This window comes from Clinocottus analis, unplaced genomic scaffold (genome assembly GCF_023055335.1).
Source record: "Clinocottus analis isolate CAN_PGR_092001 unplaced genomic scaffold, fCliAna1.0.p SCAF_26, whole genome shotgun sequence".
Lineage (NCBI taxonomy): Eukaryota > Metazoa > Chordata > Actinopteri > Perciformes > Cottidae > Clinocottus > Clinocottus analis.
The window spans coordinates 4,076,274-4,098,967 of record NW_027175998.1 but is presented as its reverse complement, the minus strand read 5'-3'; the positions used below and the strand labels follow the sequence as shown (position 1 = coordinate 4,098,967).

Below are 22,694 nucleotides of genomic sequence, written 5' to 3'. Positions count from 1 at the left end.
CACCTCCTATCTCACCAAGCCACATTGTTTGTTTCTATGTGTTGTTGTGCTTGTTTGTTGTTTTTTTTTGTCATGTCATCGTCAGAGGGTCAGTGGGTTTGAGCCCTGACTCCCGTCTCGATGTTCCTCCCCCCCTCTCTGTTTCCCTTTTCTCCCCCCTCTCTCTCGCTCTCTCTCTCTGCGGTTTGGAGTATTTTATTTCCCTCGTCCGCCGAATGACGGTGAATCCTCTGTGTTCACCACCACACGCTTCCTGTCCAAAAGCCCCAAAACCAGTGCAGCAGGGCCTCACACACACACACACACACACACGCGCGCACACACGTGCTCTTTAAAAATGTTTAAATGTTTTTTAAAAAGCCCTGGAAACTTCTCTGTTGCACTGGACACACAGATGTACATTATCTCAATCCCCCATACACACACTTTAACAGCTCTAAGTCTTTTCCCCCAATCCTTACAAGTTTAACCAATATCTTAAGTGTTCAGCCGGTCACACACACACACACACAGTTTTTTTTTTTTTTTAAAGTCTCACACACACTGTCCCGAATCCACAGCTTTATAATGACATTGCTTCTTTCAGTCAGTTTCAATCCCGTATACTTTCCTGCGACTCGTGTTGATACTGCCTCGTGTTTTTTTTTGACTGCGGAGGGTGTGTGTGTGTGTGTGCACGCACTGCATGTGCTTGATTTTGTGTGTGTGTGTGTGTGTGTGTGTGGAGGTACAGGGTGGGAGTGCGAGCCGAAGTGCATGTCATTCGACACTGATGAAAAAGCCACAAGTTTAGTTTAGGGAACCTAGAATAAGTAGAAGTTGATGTTGCTTTCACCCACGTTGTGTTATTTGAACTCGGGAAGGGAAAGAGAGGTGAGCTCCGATGTGATGTTTGGTTTGGTGATGGATAGCAGGGGGAAAAGACCGGAGACACACACACACACACACACACGCATGCAGACTTTAAGAGTTTCTTACAAATACAAATTCCCCGCAGCTTATGTGTCTAAAACCTCTCGGACTGGATTTTAACCAGCTGTCAGCTTTGAAAAGATTCTCATTTGTCTTACTTTTAAATTCAAAATGCGTTTCCGTCGGAAGCCACCAGCATTTATATTTCTATAAAAACGCGTCTGCTGTTCCGGCCCGACCGAGGACACGGACCGAAACCCGAGCCAAACAACAATATTTACTCAAAGCGGCTCCCTCCGTACGACTCTGAGTGTTTTTCGCCGCGTCTGTCATCCGTGTCATCCGGGTACCAAAGGGGCTACCTGCACCGGAGTCTGAGACGGAGGCGCGCTGTCACGCCGGCTGTCTACGGGGCGCTCTTTGATACGCAAGACGAACGCACAAAATAGATGCTTTCATAAACAACGGGGGCGATGGATGCACCTCTTTCCTCCCCGTGTTGTCTGCGTCTCTCTCACACACCTAACCACAGAGCAACCCTGTGCATGTCTGCATGAAGCGTCGCCATCTTTCTGTCAGAAACGACGTGGACGTGGCGCTTTCTTCTGTTCTTCATACCCGAGATTGCACGCTCAACACGTCGGCTGCTTTCTGTGAGCGGCTGGTTGAGGCCGTGCCGCCAGGTTAGAGAAAAAGCTGTAAAAGTGTTTGTTTTTTTTCACCCCAAATCCATCCCTTCTTCCTGTAGGTTGCTACGGCGTCGCCGCAGATGATGTCAGCGAACAGTGGTCATGTGATCGCTGCACAGAAGGAAGCTTCACAGCAGTAAGACCATGTTTCCTTCTGGTGTGATGTCACCGTTCCTCACGAGCACGTCACGTGTATGGCAGCGCTGATCAATAGGGCAACTTTTCCACGCATCAAATTTGTTCATTTTAATCCTAGTTTTAAAAAGAAGAAAAGAGGTTATTCTTCACCAATATGGGCTTGATGGACGGATATGACAGTTTTATTATGCCGCACAAGAGGTTGCTATTTGGCTTTGTGTGCATCGCCTTGCACACTGGACATTATATAAGTTAAAGATGCAGTTTTTATTCAATATTATATGACTGCATTTATATTGAACATTGCTATTTTGCGCTAAAAACGAAGCTGCCTCTTTAACAAACAACTCAGCGGATATCCCATCAATTTGATTTGACCTAATCTCCCCCAAACACACACGATGCAGTTACTATGTAGGTGTTGTATGTGAGCATGTCTCAGGATGTTGGGGAGGGAGGGAGAAGAAGATCTTTCTCTCATACGCGCTTATCTCCGTCTGTTTGTCCTCAGGAATGCTGTCTCTGTAACCTCCGCGGTGGAGCTCTGAAGAAAACCCAAAGCGACAAGTGAGACAGGCTTTTGTTTCCCTGATTAGCTCCGCGTACTCATCTTTGATCTCCAGCGCTCAGACGAAGGAATTGTCTGCGTCTTACTCATCATCACGTATTAATTTGTGTGTGTGTGTGTGTGTGTGTGTGTGTGTGCATATAGATGGGCCCATGTGATGTGTGCAGTAGCATTGCCAGAGGCGAGGTTCATCGATGAAGCCAAGAGGGGTCCCATTGACACCAGTAGGATCCCCATGCAGCGATATAAACTGGTGAGGACACACACACACACATACACACACACATACAATGATGCAGCGCTGGAATTCCCCTGGTCCTTGAGGACCGGCTCAGTCTAATTAATGAAGTGTTCACAGTTCTAATTAACAATGTGAGACGAACATGCCCGCAATCAAAGCTAGATAATTAACCACTGGTGGGTGGAAGAGGGGGTTTGTGTATGTAGGGCTGTCTGTGTGCGGGTGTTTGTCTATGTGTGTGTGTGTCTGTCTGTATGCATGTGTGTCTTTGCATCTAGTGTGTGTGTGTGTGTGTGTGTGTGTTTGCTTAATGAGAGAGCTGGAGTGTGTCTCAGCAGACCTGACACGTTGCCACTATAGTTAGCTCTCTGCTGCAGGCGCCACGGTAGCTCAGCAGAAAGCTAAAATGTTAGAGAGAGAGAGAGAGAGAGAGAGAGAGATCCTGATGGGATGGACGGTAATGCACGATTCTCTCTGGCGTTATTGTTTCAGGGATAAATATTTCATTTAGATAATAAAGCGTGTGTGCGATTGATCGAGGCGCGGGGTCGGGACTTCCTGAAACACAATCTGGGTTAGTAACAGATTACTCTCCGAAAGCTGGAAGCGAAGGAGCCGGGAGTCGCACTGACATGGAGACACAAGTAATGCACAGCATGTGTCGTGTGTGATGATCGAGGTGTTCGGCTGCCGGCCTGTTCGCTCAACTTCCTGTTGATTTGTGGTGCGATTCAACTTTGTTATATTACCCTGACGGGGTCTTTCTACGGGGCGGCCGTCTCCACAATCATCAAGTCGACGTCTTTGTGCTTTTTTTTTTTTCATGCCAATTGAATATTTTCAAGAAACTTATGAACACGATATTTAAAGTGGTGCGTCTCAGTATCACAGGTCTTCATTTTAAATGCACTGATCCTTTTGTTGGACTGAAAATGCCCTTCCCTCACTTTGCCCCGGTGACCTCGGGGTCAAGCCTCCAACCTCGAACCACGACTTTGCCTATTTGTGTCCGGCCGAGGATCTCAGTCGCACGCCGGTCCCTTCTTTCCTCTCACTTTCATCACTTGTTTGTCATCTCTCAAACGAAGGAATAATACAAATCCTAAGCCTTGTTGTTAATAATAGAGCGGAGCTTCCCGTGTAAAGCAACACTATAAAGTTAAATTTAGCCGGCGTCCACCATAACGGAACCAACAAAATGAGGCTCTTACACGAGGGCCTGCCGAGTTGAAAGAGAGCTACGGCACTAAATAGGACACTGGCTTCACGCACACAGCGGCATTACCCACAGCGCCGGGTATTTACAGGGACGCGGCTCATATCGGCTCACGCCACATTGCAATTAAGCTCATTTGGATATGAAGAAGCGACGACCGCGACGTGTCGGGATCCGTATCCAGAGGCCAAACGCTCAACACAAATGAAAACTGTAGTCCGGACTGAAAAGGGCGACGCGCCCATGAGAAGCCCGTGACATTACCCCGACGATGGCCGCATCGTTCACATCTCCTTATGATCTAAATTGGGAAAGCGTGCTTTCTTCATTTAGCCGTTGGATGCCGCCACGCTTTGTCTCAGTGCCATTCGGAGCTGGCAATGCTGAAAACGCATGCTTTGATAAATAAGTACATACGGTTTCTGCAAGATGCATCTGATCCGACCGCATCATGCTTTAGACACAACGTCCTCGCTCTCTGCAGCCGATGTTTCACTCGTTAACATGCCGACACCGGCGCTTTCTGACGGCGCGCATGCCTCCGTTGATGATAAAACAGATGGGCCGCTTTTAAAAAGTATGAAATGAAACCTGCGTTAGCCTCACGATGAACAAGAGTCTCTTTAAATTGAGTGAGGTTCAGTCCGGTGCGACTCTCTCCTGCGTCCGCCGCCTCGTTTGGAAGTTGTGTCCATGAGCCACGTGTCGGCGTTGGACCCGCTGCCCTGCAGCAGCAGTAGCAGCAGCACTAGCAGCAGCAGCAGCAGTAGCAGCACTAGTAGCAGCACTAGTAGCAGCACTAGTAGCAGCACTAGTAGCAGCACTAGTAGCAGCACTAGTAGCAGCAGCACTAGTAGCAGCAGCACTAGTAGCAGCAGCACTAGTAGCAGCAGTAGTAGTAGCAGCAGTAGTAGCAGTAGTAGCAGCAACAGTAGCAGCACTAGTAGCAGCACTAGTAGCAGCACTAGTAGCAGCACTAGTAGCAGCAGTAGTAGCAGCAGTAGTAGCAGCAGCAGTAGTAGCAGCAGTAGTAGCAGCAGTAGTAGCAGCAGTAGCAGCAGCAGTAGCAGCAGCAGTAGTAGCAGTAGTAGCAGTAGTAGCAGCAGCAGTAGTAGCAGCAGCAGTAGCAGCAGTAGCAGCAGTAGCAGCAGCAGCAGCAGTAGCAGCAGCAGCAGTAGCAGTAGCAGCAGTAGCAGTAGCAGCAGTAGCAGTAGCAGCAGTAGTAGCAGCAGCAGTAGCAGTAGTAGCAGTAGTAGCAGCAGCAGTAGCAGCAGTAGCAGCAGCAGTAGCAGCAGCAGTAGCAGTAGCAGCAGCAGTAGCAGTAGTAGCAGTAGCAGTAGCAGCAGCAGCAGCAGCAGCAGCATTTATAATTTACTATCGCACACACATACGCATTCATAATTTACTGTGGGAATGTTCTTAACGCATGGCTCAACACCGTCGCCCAAACACACCCCGGAGAAGACGCAGGCCGGGGGAAAGAAAGTGGGTTAGACACGCAGACGCACACACACACACACACACACACACACACACACACACACACACACACACACACACACGCACACACTCTCTCACACACGGATGCTCACACACGCACACACTCTCAGACACGCACGCACATACAAGCATGCAAACACGCACTCTCTCACACACATACGCACGCACACACTCTCACAAACAAGCACGCACACACACTCTCTCACACACACGCACACACACTCTCTCACACACACACGCACGCACACGCACACACTCTCAGACACATGCATACACGAGCATGCAAACACGCACGCACACTTTCTCTATCACTCACACGCACTCTCTCACACACATACGCACGCACACACACTCTCACATGCACACACGCACTCTCACGCACACACACAAGCATGCAAACACACACTCTCTCACACTAAAACAGCAAACTATGTTGACATAATTTAGCATTACTTCATGTTTTCAGACGAATACATTATTCCACCAATAAAGGTACATAAATTATCGCTCAACACACACACACACACACACACACGCACACACACGTGGCTCTGCACGCAGCGGGGCGTGTTGCACGCCATGCAGCATCTCGTGGCCCCAGTAGGTGGACGAGGCGGTCCGTCAGCCGCACACTGCTGTCCATAATGCAGGAGAGGAGAGGAGAGGAGATGAGATGAGATGAGATGAGATGAGAGGAGAGGAGAGGAGAGGAGAGGAGAGGAGAGGAGGAGAGAGGAGGAGAGGAGAGGAAGGCCAAGTTAGTCACCAAGGAAAGCACGAAGGGAACAAAAGTCCCTCGGTTCAGAAGGAGAGGAGTCGGGGGGCAATCGAGGCTCCGCCAATGACAAAAATACAATAACGTGATGAAGTTACTTTCTTTTCTTTTCTCCCATCGGCCATTTTTTTTCTTCATTAAGCGTTTCCTTTCAGGCCGAGCGGGGACTTCTCTGCGAGCCGCTGGGCACACAATACCTCTGATCCTCCACCTGCACTAAGCGGGCTAAGCTGATGATCGTGCAGGCGGACTGAAGTAATGGCGCCCGCGTTAACTAATGAGATCAGCCATTGATTTTTCAAAGAAATGAACAAAAGGACATTTATTTTAGAAGCTTACCTGATGAGGACGGATACTTACGAAAAAAAAGAACACAAGCTTATCCGACAATCAAACGCTGTGCTTTGCTTTCACGGTGCAAAATGTTCCCCTCGTACGCACCAGGGAATTAAACCATCATGAGGGTCCTTTTTAATATCGCAGAGCTTCCACACACACACACACACACATGCTGTAACACACCTCGTGTTGTCCCGTAGATGTGACTGCATAGCGATGTGACGGTTTACATGTCATCACACTTTCTTTATTTTATTTGCTTAACTTCATATTCACAAACCAGGTGACGCCCCACTTGAGCCCAGTTACTGGTGAGGCCCATCCACTGAGGACTTCATCACATATCTATATCTATACAGATAGATATTTCTATATATATATAGATGGATAGATACACGCAGGAATTGTTTAATGAACACATTACCTTCAAAGAGACGCAGCTGCGCGACAGGAAGACGGGGCAGAGAAGAAAAGAAACGAGAGCGTAGATGGATGTTTTATTAGGAGGAGAGTGGAGGAAATGGAGTGAGATGCGAAAGGGGGTGATGGAGGAACGAGGGAAGGAGTAGCGTTATAATGGGAGGATGTCGTCATTCTTTCCCTTTAGCGGGAGAGCTGAGGATTTGTGGGAGGAGGAGGAGGAGGAGGAGGAGGAAGAAGAGGAGAGGCGAGATGCCAGAGTGGAGGAAATGGACTTGATGGGCTGTTTGGTGCAGAAAACCGAAAGGTGGTCTTTAAAAAACGGAGGTGCGAGTGTGCAGCATGTGTGCATGGCAGCAGTGTGTGTGTGTGGGACGTGCATGTGTGTTACTCCCTATGTTGTGTACAGCTCAGAGACCTCAAATGTGGGAGGTGAAGTGGGGGGGGGGGGGGGGGGATTACCACAACATGGGCATTGCAGCATTGGTTTGTGGAGAGCTCAAATGATGTCATCCGATGGGTCCTATGCGAGGGCTTTCCTTGCATTGTCGCTGTGAAATAACATGTTTCCTGTTAAGGCCGAGCTCTCTCTCTCTCTCTCTCTCTTTCACCCCCCCCTCCTCCCTTGACCCCGGTTAACGCGCTCGTGTCCATGTTTTTGTTTACGCCGCCGTATCCAGTGGCGGCGCGTCGGGGAGGTTTCAGCCGCCGTGTTTGTTTTGGAGCTCTTAATGGTTTTAAACGACGCTCGAGGTTCACGGCCCAACCAAGCCGAGCGGCTCCTTTTTTTAATTCGCCGCTGTTTTCTTCTCTGAGCATTCAAAATCTCTCAAGTGGAAATGCACATTTTTTTTCTCATTCGCTCCCTTTTCCTAACCCGCTTTTAAAGGCTACGCTCTTTGAATGAGGTCGGGTTTTTCTTCCAACACAAAAGAGACTCAATGAAGCTAACGTAGCTCGCAAGAGGAACGATTGGAAGGAAGGAGTCGCGACAGATGGACCTAATGGTCACTTCCTGTCTCAGCCTGTGCTAAATGTACGTAAACGGATAAAATACCTGGATCTGATATCGGCGTCAATGGGGAACTCCTCTATCGGATGCCATCGATTTAATAAAAAAAAAAATAGCTCGCTAGCGCCCAATTTAGATGTAAAAGCCCACACTTTTTCCCAACAATGACTGATTGACTTGAAATTTGGCACACGTCCGGGTGGGACTGCTCTACAAAAAACAGATCGAGACCCTTAAGCCCCGCCTACTTATATTTTCCGCCATTTTTGAATTTTGTGAAAAACACTTAATTTCCAACTTCTCCTGAACGCTGGGTCCGACTCTTAAGCAACTTTCTGTGGATCATTATTGGTTCGATGTGATGAAATTACATATTAAACTATGTTAATAACTCATTGTGTTTAGAAGATATAAACCAATTAACCTCTTAGGGGCGTGACGTAGTACGTCAATACATATAACTTCCAAATCACTTGGCCGATCCTCACAAACGTTGTAGCATACGTCCACGTCGTGTCCTTTAACGTACCCACATCTTTTCAGAATATTTAATTATTTGTGGTGTTATTTGTCTGACGAAGTTAAGTGAACAATGTTTAAATGAAGCCTGCACGTGAAGGAATGAACCCGGTCTCCTCCACACGCAGGAAGGCGTCCATCTTAATGCAACGCTGGAGTCGGTACTCGCGCCCAACGCTGCGCTTCCTGACATAACAATGCTCACTGTGTCGGTCGGTAGTGCGACGCCTCGATTGTTCTTATCGTTGACAAAGCCCAAACTAAGCAAGCAAGATTATATATTCCTTCCTTGATGGCGATTGGCAGCACATGAATGAGCCGCGCTGTTAAACTAAAGGACACGTCGCTTCATTTTGTCCACCGTTTTGTTTTGTTGCTTTTAATCCCACATACCTACGCCCCTCATTATGTCAAATATTCACCGGAGAACTAAATGTGTTTTTACTTGTTGTAGTGTTCACCCCTGTTTGTTTAACGCTCGGTGTAAACCACAGTGCCCCAAAGCTGAGAAAGGGAAACATCAAGCTCTATGTTTGTGTCTTCAGTAGGAAAGAATGGACTTGGGCGGAGGCGGGGTCGAGGGCGGGGGCGAGCGCTAGCTTGAAAATAACCAGAGCCCGAAGCCGGCCTTGTCCCGAAAGACCGTGGGCCGAGCCGGCCCCCGGCGCTGACAGTGTGTCTGGTCTGTGTTTACAGAAGTGCATCTATTGTCGTAAGCGCTGCTCGGGGAAGCGGCGGGCAGGCGCTTGCATCCAGTGCTCATGCGGCCGGTGTCCCACCTCCTTTCATGTGACCTGTGCCCATGCTGCCGGTGTCATCATGGAGCCGGATGATTGGCCGTATGTCGTGTCAATCACCTGCCATAGACATCAATCACGGAGTTCGTCAGCTGTAAGTTATAGGCCCGGCTGTTTCCTAGAGCTGTTGTGAAGGAAAAGTTCTGCTCAGTTTGAGAAAACATCTTTTTTTCATTCGTTAAAAAAAGATGTAATTGGGTCCGGCGTAGCCGCCAGATGTTTTTGCTGTAACTCTGACTGCAGTGTCTTATAGAGGTGGACATGTGAATGTTGTTTCAAAAAAAAGAATGTAAGTAGAGTAAAGAAAAAGGTAGCGGTCCGGTGTCGGGCCATCAATGTGCATATCGACCGCCCGTGCTCGTGCGGCGCTCTAATTGCCGCTCTCCGTCTCCGCCAGAAGCAGCGAGCGTGCCGAGCGCCCATCTCTCTGGGCCAGACGGTCGTCTCCAAACACAAGAACCTGCGCTACTACAGCTCCAAGGTCGCCGAGGTCACCTCCCAGACCTTCTACGAGGTCATGTTCGACGACGGCTCCTTCTCCAACGACACCTACCCCGAGGACATAGTGGTGAGAGTGTGTTTTTAATTGGAGGACATGCTTTTCAGACGGCAACTCCCAGTTGTATGAGGTCACATCCCGTATTATGAGCCTCTTTTTCTGAAAGGATGTTTATTATTGGTTCTTGTGAGGGTTTTACCTTTTTTAAATGTGCTCTACGATCTCAACTGTGTTGTAAAAACCTGATGTGATGGAGATCTTGAGTCTTCTCCTCACTGTAAAGCGACTAAACGCTCGTGGAAAAGGCCGTCGGCGCTGAAAAGGGGATATTATTGTTGTCATGGTAGCAGCAAATAATCACTCGCATGAGTGGAAATTCATTGATTTGCTCAAGTGATTATGGTAATGACCGAGTCCCACTCGGCGAGCTCGACACCGTTAGAGAGAAGCAGCCGTGTTAGACGCCGCCGCACACTTATGCGTGTTACTGCATTAGTGAGGACGTTCCACTAATTCTGCATTCAATCTGGAACCAGAGCTCTTAATTCACCAAGTCCTCCTCAGAAAACGCCCTTTTTCACGTCTCCCTCCAACACCAGGAGCTGCAGCGTCCAATAGCTTTCTCTCTGGAGGCTGATGTGATGTTGAACAGACGTGTTGCTCTCAGCAGCTGCATGAATATACAATAAACACCCTTTGTGGAAACTCTCTATACCGCATATACCGTCTATTGTGACGCGCCCTCTCGCACGGACCGACCGTTCTTCTTCTGTATTTTCTTTTAGAGCAGAGATTGTATGAGCTTGGGTCCTCCAGAAGTCGGGGAAGCTGTTCAGGTGAAGTGGCCCGACGGGCTGTTCTACGGGGCCAAATACCTGGGAGCCAACGTGTCCTACATGTATCAGGTACGCGCCCACGTGCTGCATCTTTTTTTGTTCTCGTGGGTGAATGTTGAATTTTTGCCGCGAGGTCAAAGCGAGACGGGAAGTGAACTCGACGAACTCCGGCAGCATCGGCGATGTCGTGACTCCGCCGACGTCAAAGCTCTGAGTCTGGGAGGGAGGGAGGGAGGGAGGGAGGGAGGGAGGGAGGGAGAGACAGTGGTGATTGAGGGAGGGGCTGAAGCCGAAAGAGGAGGATTGGGGGATGAGACGTGGGGAGGGGGAGCAGAGATGGAGAACGCAAAAAGCTATTCAGACCCAGAACGGATGCAGATGGAGATGGAGAGAGAGCGAGAAGAGGAGGATGAGAAGGAGGTGACAATCTGCATTATTCAAACTAAATGAAATATTCACCGAGCCAAGTCATGCGGCTTCCACTTAAAGCTTTATTTAGTTGAGCCGGGCGTCAACCATTAGTTATGCGCAAATGCATCCGTGACGCAGATACTCGGTTTCAGATGGAGCGGATTCTGGAGGAAAAAAAGAGAAAAGCTGAACAAGAACTTTCCATTGTCGAGGCGAGAAAACGCTTCTCGGCTGCGTTCTGACTTCAAAAGTTGCATTTCGCGAGCAGAAAACATTTGTGTTTGAGCGAAGAGGAAACATTAAAACGGCGTCTTTACTCTGTGTTTAATCCGTCACACTGCATAGTCCCGGAGCTGCTAATGTTTCAACATTTAGACTCAAAGGGCAGTTTCTCTTTGTAATTTGTGACGACGTAATGCAAGATCACTTATCTTTGACTGATGTTCAATTATCGCATTTTTTTTCCCAGGGGATTATTTACCGGAAAACGACTATACAGATTAAAATAAGGAGTTAGGAGTTTAGGTTCAGTGCGACGTGAGTGAAAAAGAGGCAAACTGTGAAGCGCTGCGTTGATTAAAACTCGTGTAAACAAGAGCTGAACTTGTTCCCGTCCCCTCAGGTGGAGTTTGAGGACGGCTCTCAGGTGCTGGCAAAGAGAGAAGACGTCTATGCTTTAGATGAAGACCTGCCTAAAAAGGTGACACGTAGACTTGTAAGTATTAGACTTACTGGGCAACACATAAGCAATAAACTCCGAGTTTTGATACTTTGACGGTTTTATTAACTTTCTTGCCACCTGTAATGTTGTTGTTGTTGTTTACTCACGGCCCGTCTCTTTTGTTCTAGTCCACCGCCTCGAGCATGCGCTTCCAGGACGCCTTCTTCACCACGCAGGGCGAGAGGAAGCGGCAGAGAACGCCCAACTCTCGCTTCGAGAAGGACTACGTGGCCCTGCCGGGCCTCCGTACCTCGGCCAAAAGCACATGGGAGCCGCAGCGCAGCTACAAAGGGAAATGAAGTCGCGGACGAATGCACCGACCTGCCGGTGGATGTCGAGGGGAGTGCGTGTGCGTGTGCGTGTGCGTGTGCGTGTGCACGCTCGTGCGCTGGAAGCGATTTGGATCCACTTCCGTCTCGCCCGCACAACTTCCCTGAGACTGAGTCAGACGAACCGGTCCGAAGGGGAGCGGGCGGCTTGAGGTCCGACGGCGGTCCGGCGGCGTTGGGGGCGTGTACATTACTCAACGCCGATCGTGACGGCTGGACTCGCAGACCGGGTTAACGGAGAGGCGCCGCGGCGTCGTGCTTTCACATCCGTCAGGGAAAATAAACGTGACTTACATTTGTCACATCGCCCCCTCCTTTTTTTTATTTTTTTTTTAAATAAATGACAAAAAAAGTTTTTTTCTTTGTACATGGAAAATTCAAAAGGGGAGATTTTTCTAAATAGCTTGCCCATGGTAGCTTTTTCGGGGGGGGGGGGGGGTTTATCTGTTATTTCCAGATTTGATTTAGATATTTATGCACTCTGCGTGTAGTATTTTCCTCATGTCTGTACTGTTTCTCGCCGCATGTTGAACCGTGTGTCCTAACTGCTCCTGCTGGAGTCCAATGACACCACAATGGCTTCCTTGCTGTACGTTTTTTTTTTTTTTCCCTTCATCCACACAAATAAAAACATTTTGTTTGATATTGCAAAAAATGAATCGCCCACCAATTTAAAAGAAGCCAAATATCGACCATGTTTAATCCCTCGCGAAGCTGAACGATTCAGACAGGAAGCCATGACTCTGTGTTGGATTCTACGCACTATTAACGTGAAATGCTACTGTTGAATGAAACATGAAATTATTTAAAATTTGTATTTATTTTTGGCTTGCTATAGTTAAACTATTGCTAACTGCTGTAATGAAAACAAGAAAAATAAAAAATGTTTTTTTCTAAATTAAATTGTCGAGTTATTTCAAGTAGCAGCCGCTGCTCTGCTTCCACATCACTGACATGTGGGATTTAAAGCTGCTGAGCCGCCCTCACCTCCTCATGTTCATCATCATCATCATCATCATCATCATCTTCTTTCTGGACGTATCCGAGCAGAGAGAGAGGCAGTTGTCAGACTTGCTCCCTCAACCCCACACACACCCAGACCACCGACTGCAGTGTCGTCAGCATATTTCAGGATGCTGTCCTTGTGAGGTCGCTGCAGGTGAATAACAGTGTGTGAGGTTTACGGGACACATTCTGTCAGTTTTCAGTCTGAAGAGAAAGTCCAAACGGGGTTTAGAGCCGGAGGACACAAGGAGAAGTTTACATGGTCTTTAAATGTTGGCTAATTACTGGTCTGGTGGTGGCTAATACCTGGTCTGTTTGGCTTATTCCTAATCTGGTGGTGGGTAACACCTGGTCTGTTTGGCTAATTACTGGTCTGGTGGTGGGTAACACCTGGTCTGTTTGGCTAATACCCGGTCTGTTTGGCTTATTCCTAGTCTTTTGGTGGGTAACACCTGGTCTGTTTGGCTAATTACTGGTCTAGTGGTGGCTAATACCTGCTCTGGTGGTGGCTAATACCTGGTCTGTTTGGCCTTTTCCTAATCTGGTGGTGGGTAACACCTGGTCTGTTTGGCTATTACCTGGTCTGGTGGCGGCTAATACCTGGTCTGTTTGGCTAATTACTGGTCTGGTGGTGGGTAACACCTGGTCTGTTTGGCTAATACCTGCTCTGGTGGTGGCTAATACCTGGTCTGTTTGGCTAATTACTGGTCTGGTGGTGGCTAATACCTGGTCTGTTTGGCCTTTTCCTAATCTGGTGGTGGGTAACACCTGGTCTGTTTGGCTAATACCTGGTCTGGTTGCGGCTAATACCTGGTCTGTTTGGCTAATTACTGGTCTGGTGGTGGGTAACACCTGGTCTGTTTGGCTAATACCTTGTACGGTGATGGGTAATACCTGGTAATATCTGGTTTATGCAATCATAATTTGGAAAAGACTGAGGGCTCGCTCGTGTGTCTCTTCACCGTTTCTTTTACCTCAGTTTGTTGCATCTTAGCAGTTTCAATCTCGAGCATAATGTACTTTATAAGTTAGCAATATGTTTCTATCATATTTACAAACATGGTAAAATAGTTCATTCATCTTATTGTTTTTTTAACCCATAAAGAACACATTTGGAGTTGCATGGCTAGGACGAGTATACTATACTTTTTTTTAAACTTCTTTTAGCATATTGTATTGTGAATTACTCTTTTCTACAAAACATACTACGAGCCTTTAATACAGATATACTATGACGAGGTGTTTTGCTTTCCATACTGTAACCTTTTCCCGACATACTGTACTCTGACTTAATGGAGGAGGCTATAAATAGGGACCGAGTGAAGGCAGCGGGAACAGGTGAGCAGCAGCACAGGTGATGAGTGAGAGAGACAGGTGAAACTAATGAGGGCGGTCACAAAAGCGGGAAAAAAAATAACGAGGCCAGAAAAAAGAAGAAGCAGGAAACACTCGACATGAAGGGAAACATGAATCATGGAAACGAGGAACAGAAGACCAAAAACACTGACATATCTCGACATATAATACTATTTTAAAGTCATGTGAATGTTTAAGACTTTGTTAGACAAATAAAAGGATCTTTTTTATTTTTTCATTATGACCTTTTATATACATATAATTACGTGTACTTCTTTAAAGACATACTATACTATGACTTTTTATTATATCCTATAATGTTGTTATTGTATGTAGTTTTTGGGAATAATTAACTGACATTTGAATGACTTTTCTACATATTAAGACTGAGATATTCTGAGATTTTTACTTTCAACACACTTGAAGTGTTGCGTCTGCTACGCTAACACAGCCCACAAAAGGACCTCTAATTTAGCATGTTTTAGCTAATATAATAATATATTTTAGCTTATTTAATAACGCCTGTGTGAGTTGATTTACTTTCAAACAGATATACAATTATAGCTTTAATATTACATATACAACATGAATTATTAGGGGCCAAAACAATGTATTAATTTGAGACTATATTTTCAGCGTTACAGATATTTAAATATCATTTAACTTTTAAACAGCACAGTATCCAACCAGCAAAATATAAATTTTAAGCTGCTGTTCATCCAAAACAATGTCTTCAAAATTCATATAATCATTTTTTTCCCAACATGTTATTTAAAGTCCTAAATATTACACAAAATGACAGAGGTAGCAATTATTTCACTTGAGTTTATTTGTAACAAATGAAACTTGTGTCGACAGAGAACAGAAATCCATACAGACCTGTTTTTCGGTTTTCACACGCTCCGAGAACCAATGTAAGAAAATAAAAAGCACTTGTTGACCCGGAGCAGAAAACAAACCAAATAATAATAATAAAAAAAAAAAGTTTACATTTACAGACCAATTAAAGGTAATTGATCCAAGTAACACCATATTTTAATTTTTATACAATTTATAAACTCCAGTTTTATCCATCTACATGATACATTAGGGGGTAAAATAGAACACTTTTCTTTGTGAAACTTCTCTTTTGTGGTACAACAAATCCACAATGTGATGTATTGCACGTACTGCTGTGCCATAAACGGTGATTTCAGGTGCATCGTTTTTATTATATCACTCTGTATATCCGATAGATTCTTATTCACTCTTGAGCTTAATTGTTTATCTGTTCATCTATTTAAGCATTTCAATTACTCTCTGTGTTTTGTGTTATTTACATATAAACAACCGTGTGAGCGTTACAGGGTCCGTCTGTACTGAGTTCAAGTAAAACTCCTTCGGTAGGGGGGGGAGGGGCTATCGGAGATAATAGGATACTAGTATTAGTGCATAGTACAAAGAGAGAAAGTGCAAGTCTTCCCATAACAGGTGCGACCAAAGGGGCATCTCAAAAGTGGTACCATGCATACAAAAAAACGACAACAGGGTTTTACTGTGGGAGGGCGGAAACCCGCCGACGATGCCCAATGCGGTCCAGCGTCGGCGGAGATACAAAAAAAGATGGTTTCTGTGTTGTTAGAGACGTAGCACCTGAACTTCTCTCAGCCTTTGTCGTCAAAGAAAAAGAAAAAAGAAAGAAAAGAGTAACTGTTGACATCAGAATGAGGAACGCGGATGAGCAGTGTGACGGGTTTTTTTTTTTTTAGGTTGTCTGTCTGTCAGTTTGGAGAGAAAGTAAGAAAACCAAAGTTAAGCCACGTTAGCTTAGCTTCATATGGATCTTCTGACATAGCTGAAGATATGAGTGTGTGTGTGTGTGTGTGTGTGTGTGTGTGTGTGTGTGTATGGCCAAAGTCGCCGGCGAGGCCGAAATTTCCCGGCCGGCGAGCTGAAGTCTGAGTGAAAGAGGACACACACACAGTCTGGTCACATGACCCAGCAAACAAGACCGAAAGCTGTCGACATACAAACTTTTTTTTCCCGCCAAAAATGATCAGACCGTCCGGCTTAAATCCTGTTTTTGAAACCACGTATGTTCGTCCCCCCTCTGTGTTTGAGTCTCATGTCAGACGTCCGTTAGATTAAAAGAGATATGACAGTGTTGCTGCTGCGAGAGTGACGAGTACAACGATCCAGCCTCCGCACAGCCGTCCATACAAAGATTCACAGCCGAATAACACAACGCACGAGACACTTAAACACACACACACCGCAATGTAACAAAATCATATACACATACATTCGGTTCACATACGCACGCACACGTAAAATACACAAAAAACCCTTTAAAGTAACGTTATCAAAATAGGCGTGTAATATAAGGCACTAGAAATCTAAAATCAAAAAAATACTTATTAGATGCTGTTTGAAGTATGCGTTTGATCATTCGTCGGTTGCGTGACACACAGGAGTATGACGTCATCTACTGGAGTTGTGACACGATAAAAAGATCTACTTCCTAAGAGGTCAGAGGTCAGAGGTCGCCCCCCCTCCCCCCTACACCCTCTTGTTTGGACACGTCGAACAGTGGCGAGAATCCTACGTAACATCTTTGTGTCTGGAGGGAGAAAAAGACGCGTCGTCGACGTCACCGTCTTCATAATGGCATATAACTGCAGTTAGTGACTACACACAAAAATATATATAATACATCTACTTATTGCACACTGAATCAGACAGAGAGAAAAAGTCATAGGTGAGCATTCCAGTGAGACGTCTGCTCCTCGCCTCGCCGCTCCGTGAAGCTCGCGTTGGACATAAATAGACGTACTTTGCTTTCTGTGCGTGCTCTCCGTGCTTCTACCTGTCCGTCTCTCCACACAGAAGCCCCTCCCTCCCTCAGTTAGCATCATCGGTGATGCTGTCGGCCTCTTGACCCCCGAAACCCTCCAACGGGTCGACTTCTCTGACCAGAAGAGGAGAGGAGGAGCGTCCCGCGTGCTCGGTGAACATCGGTGTCGTTAAAAAGCTGAGTGTGTTAGAGAATACAGGCGTGACACTCAATGGTGCTGTGTGTGTGTGTGTTTTTTTTTTATAGAATTGTGAACATTTTTTTCCACACTAGATTTGATTGTACACTTTAAAACAGTACCGTATCACTTTTTTTTTTTTTTTTTTCCTCTTTTTCTTCTTTTAAACGCTACAGATCATTGTGTTACACGGGAGGGTAAAAAATACAACTTTGCATTTTGTATCGTCAGTGGGGACAAAGTCATGAATCTGTAAAAACAAAAAAAACAGAACATGCCATAAAGAATAGCCAGTTTAAAAAAAAAAATAACAAGATCGTCACATATGTATTTTTTTTTTTTTTTCTAAAAAACTAAATGAATGTTTTTACTTTGTGGTATGCGTTTTAAACCTCTCTCACGCTTCCCTTATCTTAAAACATGAAGCATAAGGTTGAACTGGTGGTTTTTATTACTGTATGGTAGAAATATCTTGCTTTTCATCCACAAGAAACTACACAAGAGTCTGTTTCCAAAACAAAACAGAAAAACATAGCTTGGTGTCTTTTTTGTGTGTGTTTTTTTTGGGATGTATATTCTTTGTCTTTTTAATACGGTGTGCTCTGTGTTTTCAGTCCCACGTTGGCAATTCTCTGGTGCTCAAAAGTCCCAGTTCCAGTCCACGAGACTTCCACAAGATGGGTTTGTCGACTCCTTCTGGACAGTCCTCGAGATAGAAAAACAAAAAAAATCTAAATTTCTCGTGACGGCTAAATACTGTAGCCGGGTCCGGTGTCTAGGTTGGTGATGCTACACTGGTGGTGGACGAGGTGAGAGTTCCACACCCAAACAATGTAAAGCAATCTGGGTGCTCACAAAAGCACTGAAACCAATAGAAAAAAAACATTTGATCAAGTATTCTGATTGGAACAGCGGTTGAAGTTGCTTCTTCAGACTGACCAACGGGTGTGTTTGGGCTGAGGGTGAAAAGGAAAAACACCCTCGTCAAGCAGGTTGCTATGGCTCAGTTGGAGGTGCTGTTTCTGAGTACGGGATGAGCCGACGGGTCCCCTTCGCTCTGCGTGTGGTCGCACAAATCTTCAGAAGACACATTGCAGCCTAGTGCATTGATTTAGGCCGCGCGTGGCCTAAGAAAAGTGCACTAAGGTGGGATGTGGCGTGAGAGAGACGGCCAGTCGGGTTTTATGTTGCATAGTGGTCGAAGCTCCCCAGGTACTCCAGACTGGCCCGGTAGCAGAACTGGTACTGGTCCTGCAGGGAGGGAGGACATGGAAGTGAGTGAGAGAAGGAAGACGAGCGTTTAGGGGAAAGAAAGCATGAATTAAGGGACGATCACACCAGACGCGCCGAGCAACACCGCCCAGCGCGCAACCGGGCGGTAACACTTAAGTTACAAAATGGATTCAAGCAGACGTCGCGCTCTTGGCTTTGCTGTGATGAGGATGAGGAGGAAAGAGGTCTCAAAAAAGCGTTTTTGGGTTCACAATACATATATATATATAAAAAAAGGAAAGAGTACGGCGAATACCAGCATCTATTCCTCGTGTCTGGATGACGAGAGCGTTCAGTACTTTGGGCTGAGCAGCAGTCAGCTGGAGCGTCTTCTGAGCTTTAAAGTCGTGTTTCCATCTAGAATTGTAAAGCTATTCGTCATTAAACGCCGCTAACATTAGCGCCTCGTCAGAGGGAAGCCATTTTCTTTTGACTTCCCCGCTGTTCACACCACAGGAAGACAGGAAGGAGTAAAGCTCCGCCTCTCGCTTGATCCCATTGGCTGCCATGGCCGGGCGTGACATTGATGAGCTGTGTGACTCCGCGCCTCGCGCTTAAAAGTTGAGAATATTTAAACTTTTAAGCGTAACAAAAAAATGCGCCGCGCAGCATTTAAAGAGGAGAACAACGGTTTAGCTGGCGACGCGTTTTTGAGCGTCGCGTCCGGTGTGATCGGCCCCTGAGAAAGGAGGAGGAGCATTGAGCTCATCACCTCTGTCTGAACGGTGGCAGGCCTCTGGGTGCGCAGCATCTTCACAGTCTGGAAGATGTCCACCACGCCCTCGTACCGCATCCGCTCCAGCACGATGCTGAGGGTGATGAACACACCCGTCCTGCCCACGCCGGCGCTGTTGGCCCAGAGGTGGAAACACATTGTGAGCGGGATACATTTTTAAATAGTGTAATGTGTCGTTTAAAAAAAGGCATTTTATAGCACGTCATATAAATATCATAATGAAGGCAGGTAGAGTACGCCATTAAAAATATATCGTGTGTCATAAAAAGTCAGACTTGAGTTCGTCGTCAAACTGTCAGGAACTATTTACTATGTCCAAAAATAAAGGTAATAGTTCTGAAGAATGCCAAAATAATCAGTGCAGTGAGACAAAAAACTCTTTTTGAATTCTGCATTTCAAATTCATCGTAACACATCAGAAATGGTCCTAAAAAATAAGAACGAGTATATATAGTGTGTCCTAGGAATGTAGAAAGACGTCGTAAAGTATGTCACAGAAAGCCGTACAAAAAGTGTCATTAAAAAGTTGTCGTAAAAATATTACTAGCATACTAATGACATCATTCAGATGTGTTTGCGTACACATGGCAAAGATCACATTATGTATTATTATGTTTCAGCATTACAAAAGTACTTTTTTAGAGCTGCAGCAGAGAAGTGAACTCATGCTCGTAGTTTCCCATGACTGTGACCTTTGACCTCGAAGCTAATGGTTTAGCATCACTGCCCTGACTGAAATATGCTCGTCCGAGTGGGAGGGGCCGGTCTTACCTGCAGTGCACACTGATTGGCCCGTCCTGGCCAAACTGCTCTTTAGTTTTGTGCACCTGGCCAATGAAATCGATGAATCCCTCCCCTGACTTTGGCACTCCTTGCTCCGGCCAATCAGTGAACTGGAACTGACGAACTGTCCGCGATTGGCCGTCCTGGAAGAAGAAGAGGAAGAAGTAGAAGTAGAAGAAGAAGAGTGTGTTTTTATTTGTTCTAACCACAAAAATAAGGCGAAAGCACAGAAGTACAAAAGGTGGACACATAACACACAAACACACCGGTGGCGATGACTCACCCTGGCATCCGTGACTTTGAACTCTCGCAGAATGTACTGGGGCATGTTGTACTCCGCCATGGGATCCACCACAAAGTACTGGTACCTGGCTGAGCGCTCTGCAGGCCAGTACTGGTGGCACTTCTCCTGCAGGAGGACAGCGGAGAGGCGTCTGGTCAGAGCTTCATACACTCATATAGTCATTCATGCTGCTACGCCGTTAGCTGCTATGCTGTTAGCTGCTACGCTGTTAGTTGCTATGCCGCCAGCTGCTACGCTTTAGCTGCTACACTTTAGCTGCTATGCTGTCAGCTCCTACGTTGTCAGCTGCTACGCTGTCAGCCGCTACGCTTTAGCTGCTACACTGTCAGCTGCTACACTTTAGCTGCTACGCTTTAGCTGCTATGCCGTCAGCTGCTACGCTTTAGCTGCTACGCCGTCAGCTGCTACGCCGTTAGCTGCTGCGCTGTCAGCTGCTACGCTGTCAGCTTCTACGCTTTATCTGCTACGCTGTCAGCTGCTACGCTTTAGCTGCTACACTTTAGCTATGCTGTCAGCTCCTACGTTGTCAGCTGCTACGCTGTCAGCCGCTACGCTTTAGCTGCTACGCTGTCAGCTGCTACGCTGTCAGCTGCTACGCTGTCAGCTACTAAGCTTTAGCTGCTACGCTGTCAGCTGCTACGCTTTAGCTGCTACACTGTCAGCTACTAAGCTTTGGCTGCTACGCTGTCAGCTGCTACGCTTTAGCTGCTATGCTGTCAGCTACTAAGCTTTAGCTGCTACGCTGTCAACTGCTACGCTGTCAGCTGCTACGCTGTCAGCTGCTACGCTTTAGCTGCTACGCTTTAGCTGCTACGCTTTAGCTGCTACGCCGTCAACTGCTACGCCGTTAGCTGCTATGCTATTAGCTTCTGCGCTGCGCAGCACTGGAAGCAGTCTGGCAGAACGCACTCTGTTTTCCATCTGCGTTCTTGGAGTCGACCTGAAACACTCTTCCTCTGATGATTCAGTTATCTGCTCACCTGTAAAGCGCTTTGAATTCCCCGGGTGTATAATTTATTTCTCTACAAATAAACTTGCGTTGCTTTGTCCTCGCATCAACGGCTGCGAGAACAATTTATGGCTACGGTGTCAGGAAAATTGCGTCCCGTATGCTGTTCATGAGATATAACTCACACCTTTATCTCTTTCTCCCTCCACACTGTGGTTTTGTTTTTACAGTTATGCCCCCCAAAATAGCTACGTATTAAATCTGTTTATGACAGTTTCCCACTAAACAGACAGTGGAAACAGAAAAACGGACGACATAATCACAAGAGCGGCTGCTGATGCTGCGTTTCAGCGTTAATTAGTATTAATTAGTGAAATCATGAGGCCCAATTACAGCACAATGTATGCTTTTGTATAATACATTCCATGTTTGGGTAAAATGAATCACGCAATCAAGACCAAAAATCACAAGTACAGTGTGTGTGTGTGTGTGTGTGTGTGTGCGTGTGTCCGTACCCGCCCCATTTCTCTCAGTTTGGTTAGCATGACAACTATGGTGGAGTTGTGTTCCCACAGCATCCTCCAGTAGTCCTCTGTGGTCTCGGCCAGCGGGCCCTGGGTTGCGATGTAGGCCTTCTGCTGCCTGCAAACACAAGGATATGAGTTCAGAAACACTCTCCCGGTCAACCCAATGAACCAAACCTTCATGTGATGCCATTTGTGTCTGACCTGTATCCATCGATGAAGCTGGCGTTGATGTAGTCCGACCCCTCCACCCCTCTGATCGGCTGCAGGCAGACCCGCGTGGTCTCGTAGGGCATGATGTTCACCAGCCGGTTCTTGAACTTGTTGCATGGCAGGTTGGCGCTCACGAACCGCGACGTGTGGGCCTTGGCACTGGCCAGACGCTGGAGAGAGAAATGTTTCAGAAGATTACACTCGAGCTGAATTAAGTCGTTTCATTTCTGCGTCAAACAATTGGTCAATCCCACATGGGAGATTACAAGACACTGCTATTTCACATATATAAGAGACTTTTAAAGATCCTTCGATATGGCTCCAAGGGGAGCGAGCAAAACACGAAGGAATCGACTGAAAGGAGGAAGGGAGTAATGGAAAACAAGGAGGCGGGGGTTGGAGGGGATTGATTAAAAGGAAGGAGGGAAAGTTCAGACAAATTCAGGGACCTCATTCAACTGTATTTAGCCCGAGCCGGCATACTGAGAGTAAAAATATCACTTTGACTCAGCGGGCCCGAGGATATTCAGCCAGACATCAAAAAGAGGGGCAACATGGTGGGGGAAAGAGGATCGGGAGAGGGAATATTATAAAATGAACGAGAGGAGGAAGAAGGAAA

The 22,694-nt window shown here is 46.5% G+C and overlaps 2 protein-coding genes across 31 annotated transcripts in view; one reads left to right on the top strand and one right to left on the bottom strand.

Annotated features, from left to right (window-relative positions):
* kdm4c (lysine (K)-specific demethylase 4C) overlaps nucleotides 1–12,813 on the top strand; it is a 28,401-nt gene extending 15,588 nt beyond the window's left edge. For 2 of the 6 annotated variants that reach the window (XM_068592075.1, XM_068592073.1), the window contains exons 15-22: nucleotides 1,661–1,737; nucleotides 2,251–2,306; nucleotides 2,452–2,560; nucleotides 9,026–9,220; nucleotides 9,524–9,694; nucleotides 10,411–10,530; nucleotides 11,495–11,587; nucleotides 11,722–12,813. In XM_068592075.1, coding sequence (XP_068448176.1) covers nucleotides 1,661–1,737; nucleotides 2,251–2,306; nucleotides 2,452–2,560; nucleotides 9,026–9,220; nucleotides 9,524–9,694; nucleotides 10,411–10,530; nucleotides 11,495–11,587; nucleotides 11,722–11,892 — 992 coding nt within the window. In that variant the 3' untranslated portion in view covers nucleotides 11,893–12,813. The remainder of the gene's footprint in view (nucleotides 1–1,660; nucleotides 1,738–2,250; nucleotides 2,307–2,451; nucleotides 2,561–9,025; nucleotides 9,221–9,523; nucleotides 9,695–10,410; nucleotides 10,531–11,494; nucleotides 11,588–11,721) is intronic. The other 4 variants (XM_068592074.1, XM_068592076.1, XM_068592078.1 and 1 more) reach the window with 4 other exon arrangements.
* A 2,275-nt stretch (nucleotides 12,814–15,088) lies between these two features.
* The window catches only part of ptprdb (protein tyrosine phosphatase receptor type Db), a 157,946-nt gene continuing 150,340 nt past the window's right edge, over nucleotides 15,089–22,694 (bottom strand). For all 25 annotated transcript variants that reach the window (XM_068591835.1, XM_068591840.1, XM_068591843.1 and 22 more), the window contains 6 exons: nucleotides 22,067–22,245; nucleotides 21,854–21,980; nucleotides 20,369–20,494; nucleotides 20,074–20,228; nucleotides 19,279–19,414; nucleotides 15,089–18,545 (listed from right to left, as the gene is read on the bottom strand). In XM_068591835.1, the coding sequence (XP_068447936.1) occupies nucleotides 18,477–18,545; nucleotides 19,279–19,414; nucleotides 20,074–20,228; nucleotides 20,369–20,494; nucleotides 21,854–21,980; nucleotides 22,067–22,245 (792 nt within the window). In that variant the 3' untranslated portion in view covers nucleotides 15,089–18,476. The remainder of the gene's footprint in view (nucleotides 18,546–19,278; nucleotides 19,415–20,073; nucleotides 20,229–20,368; nucleotides 20,495–21,853; nucleotides 21,981–22,066; nucleotides 22,246–22,694) is intronic.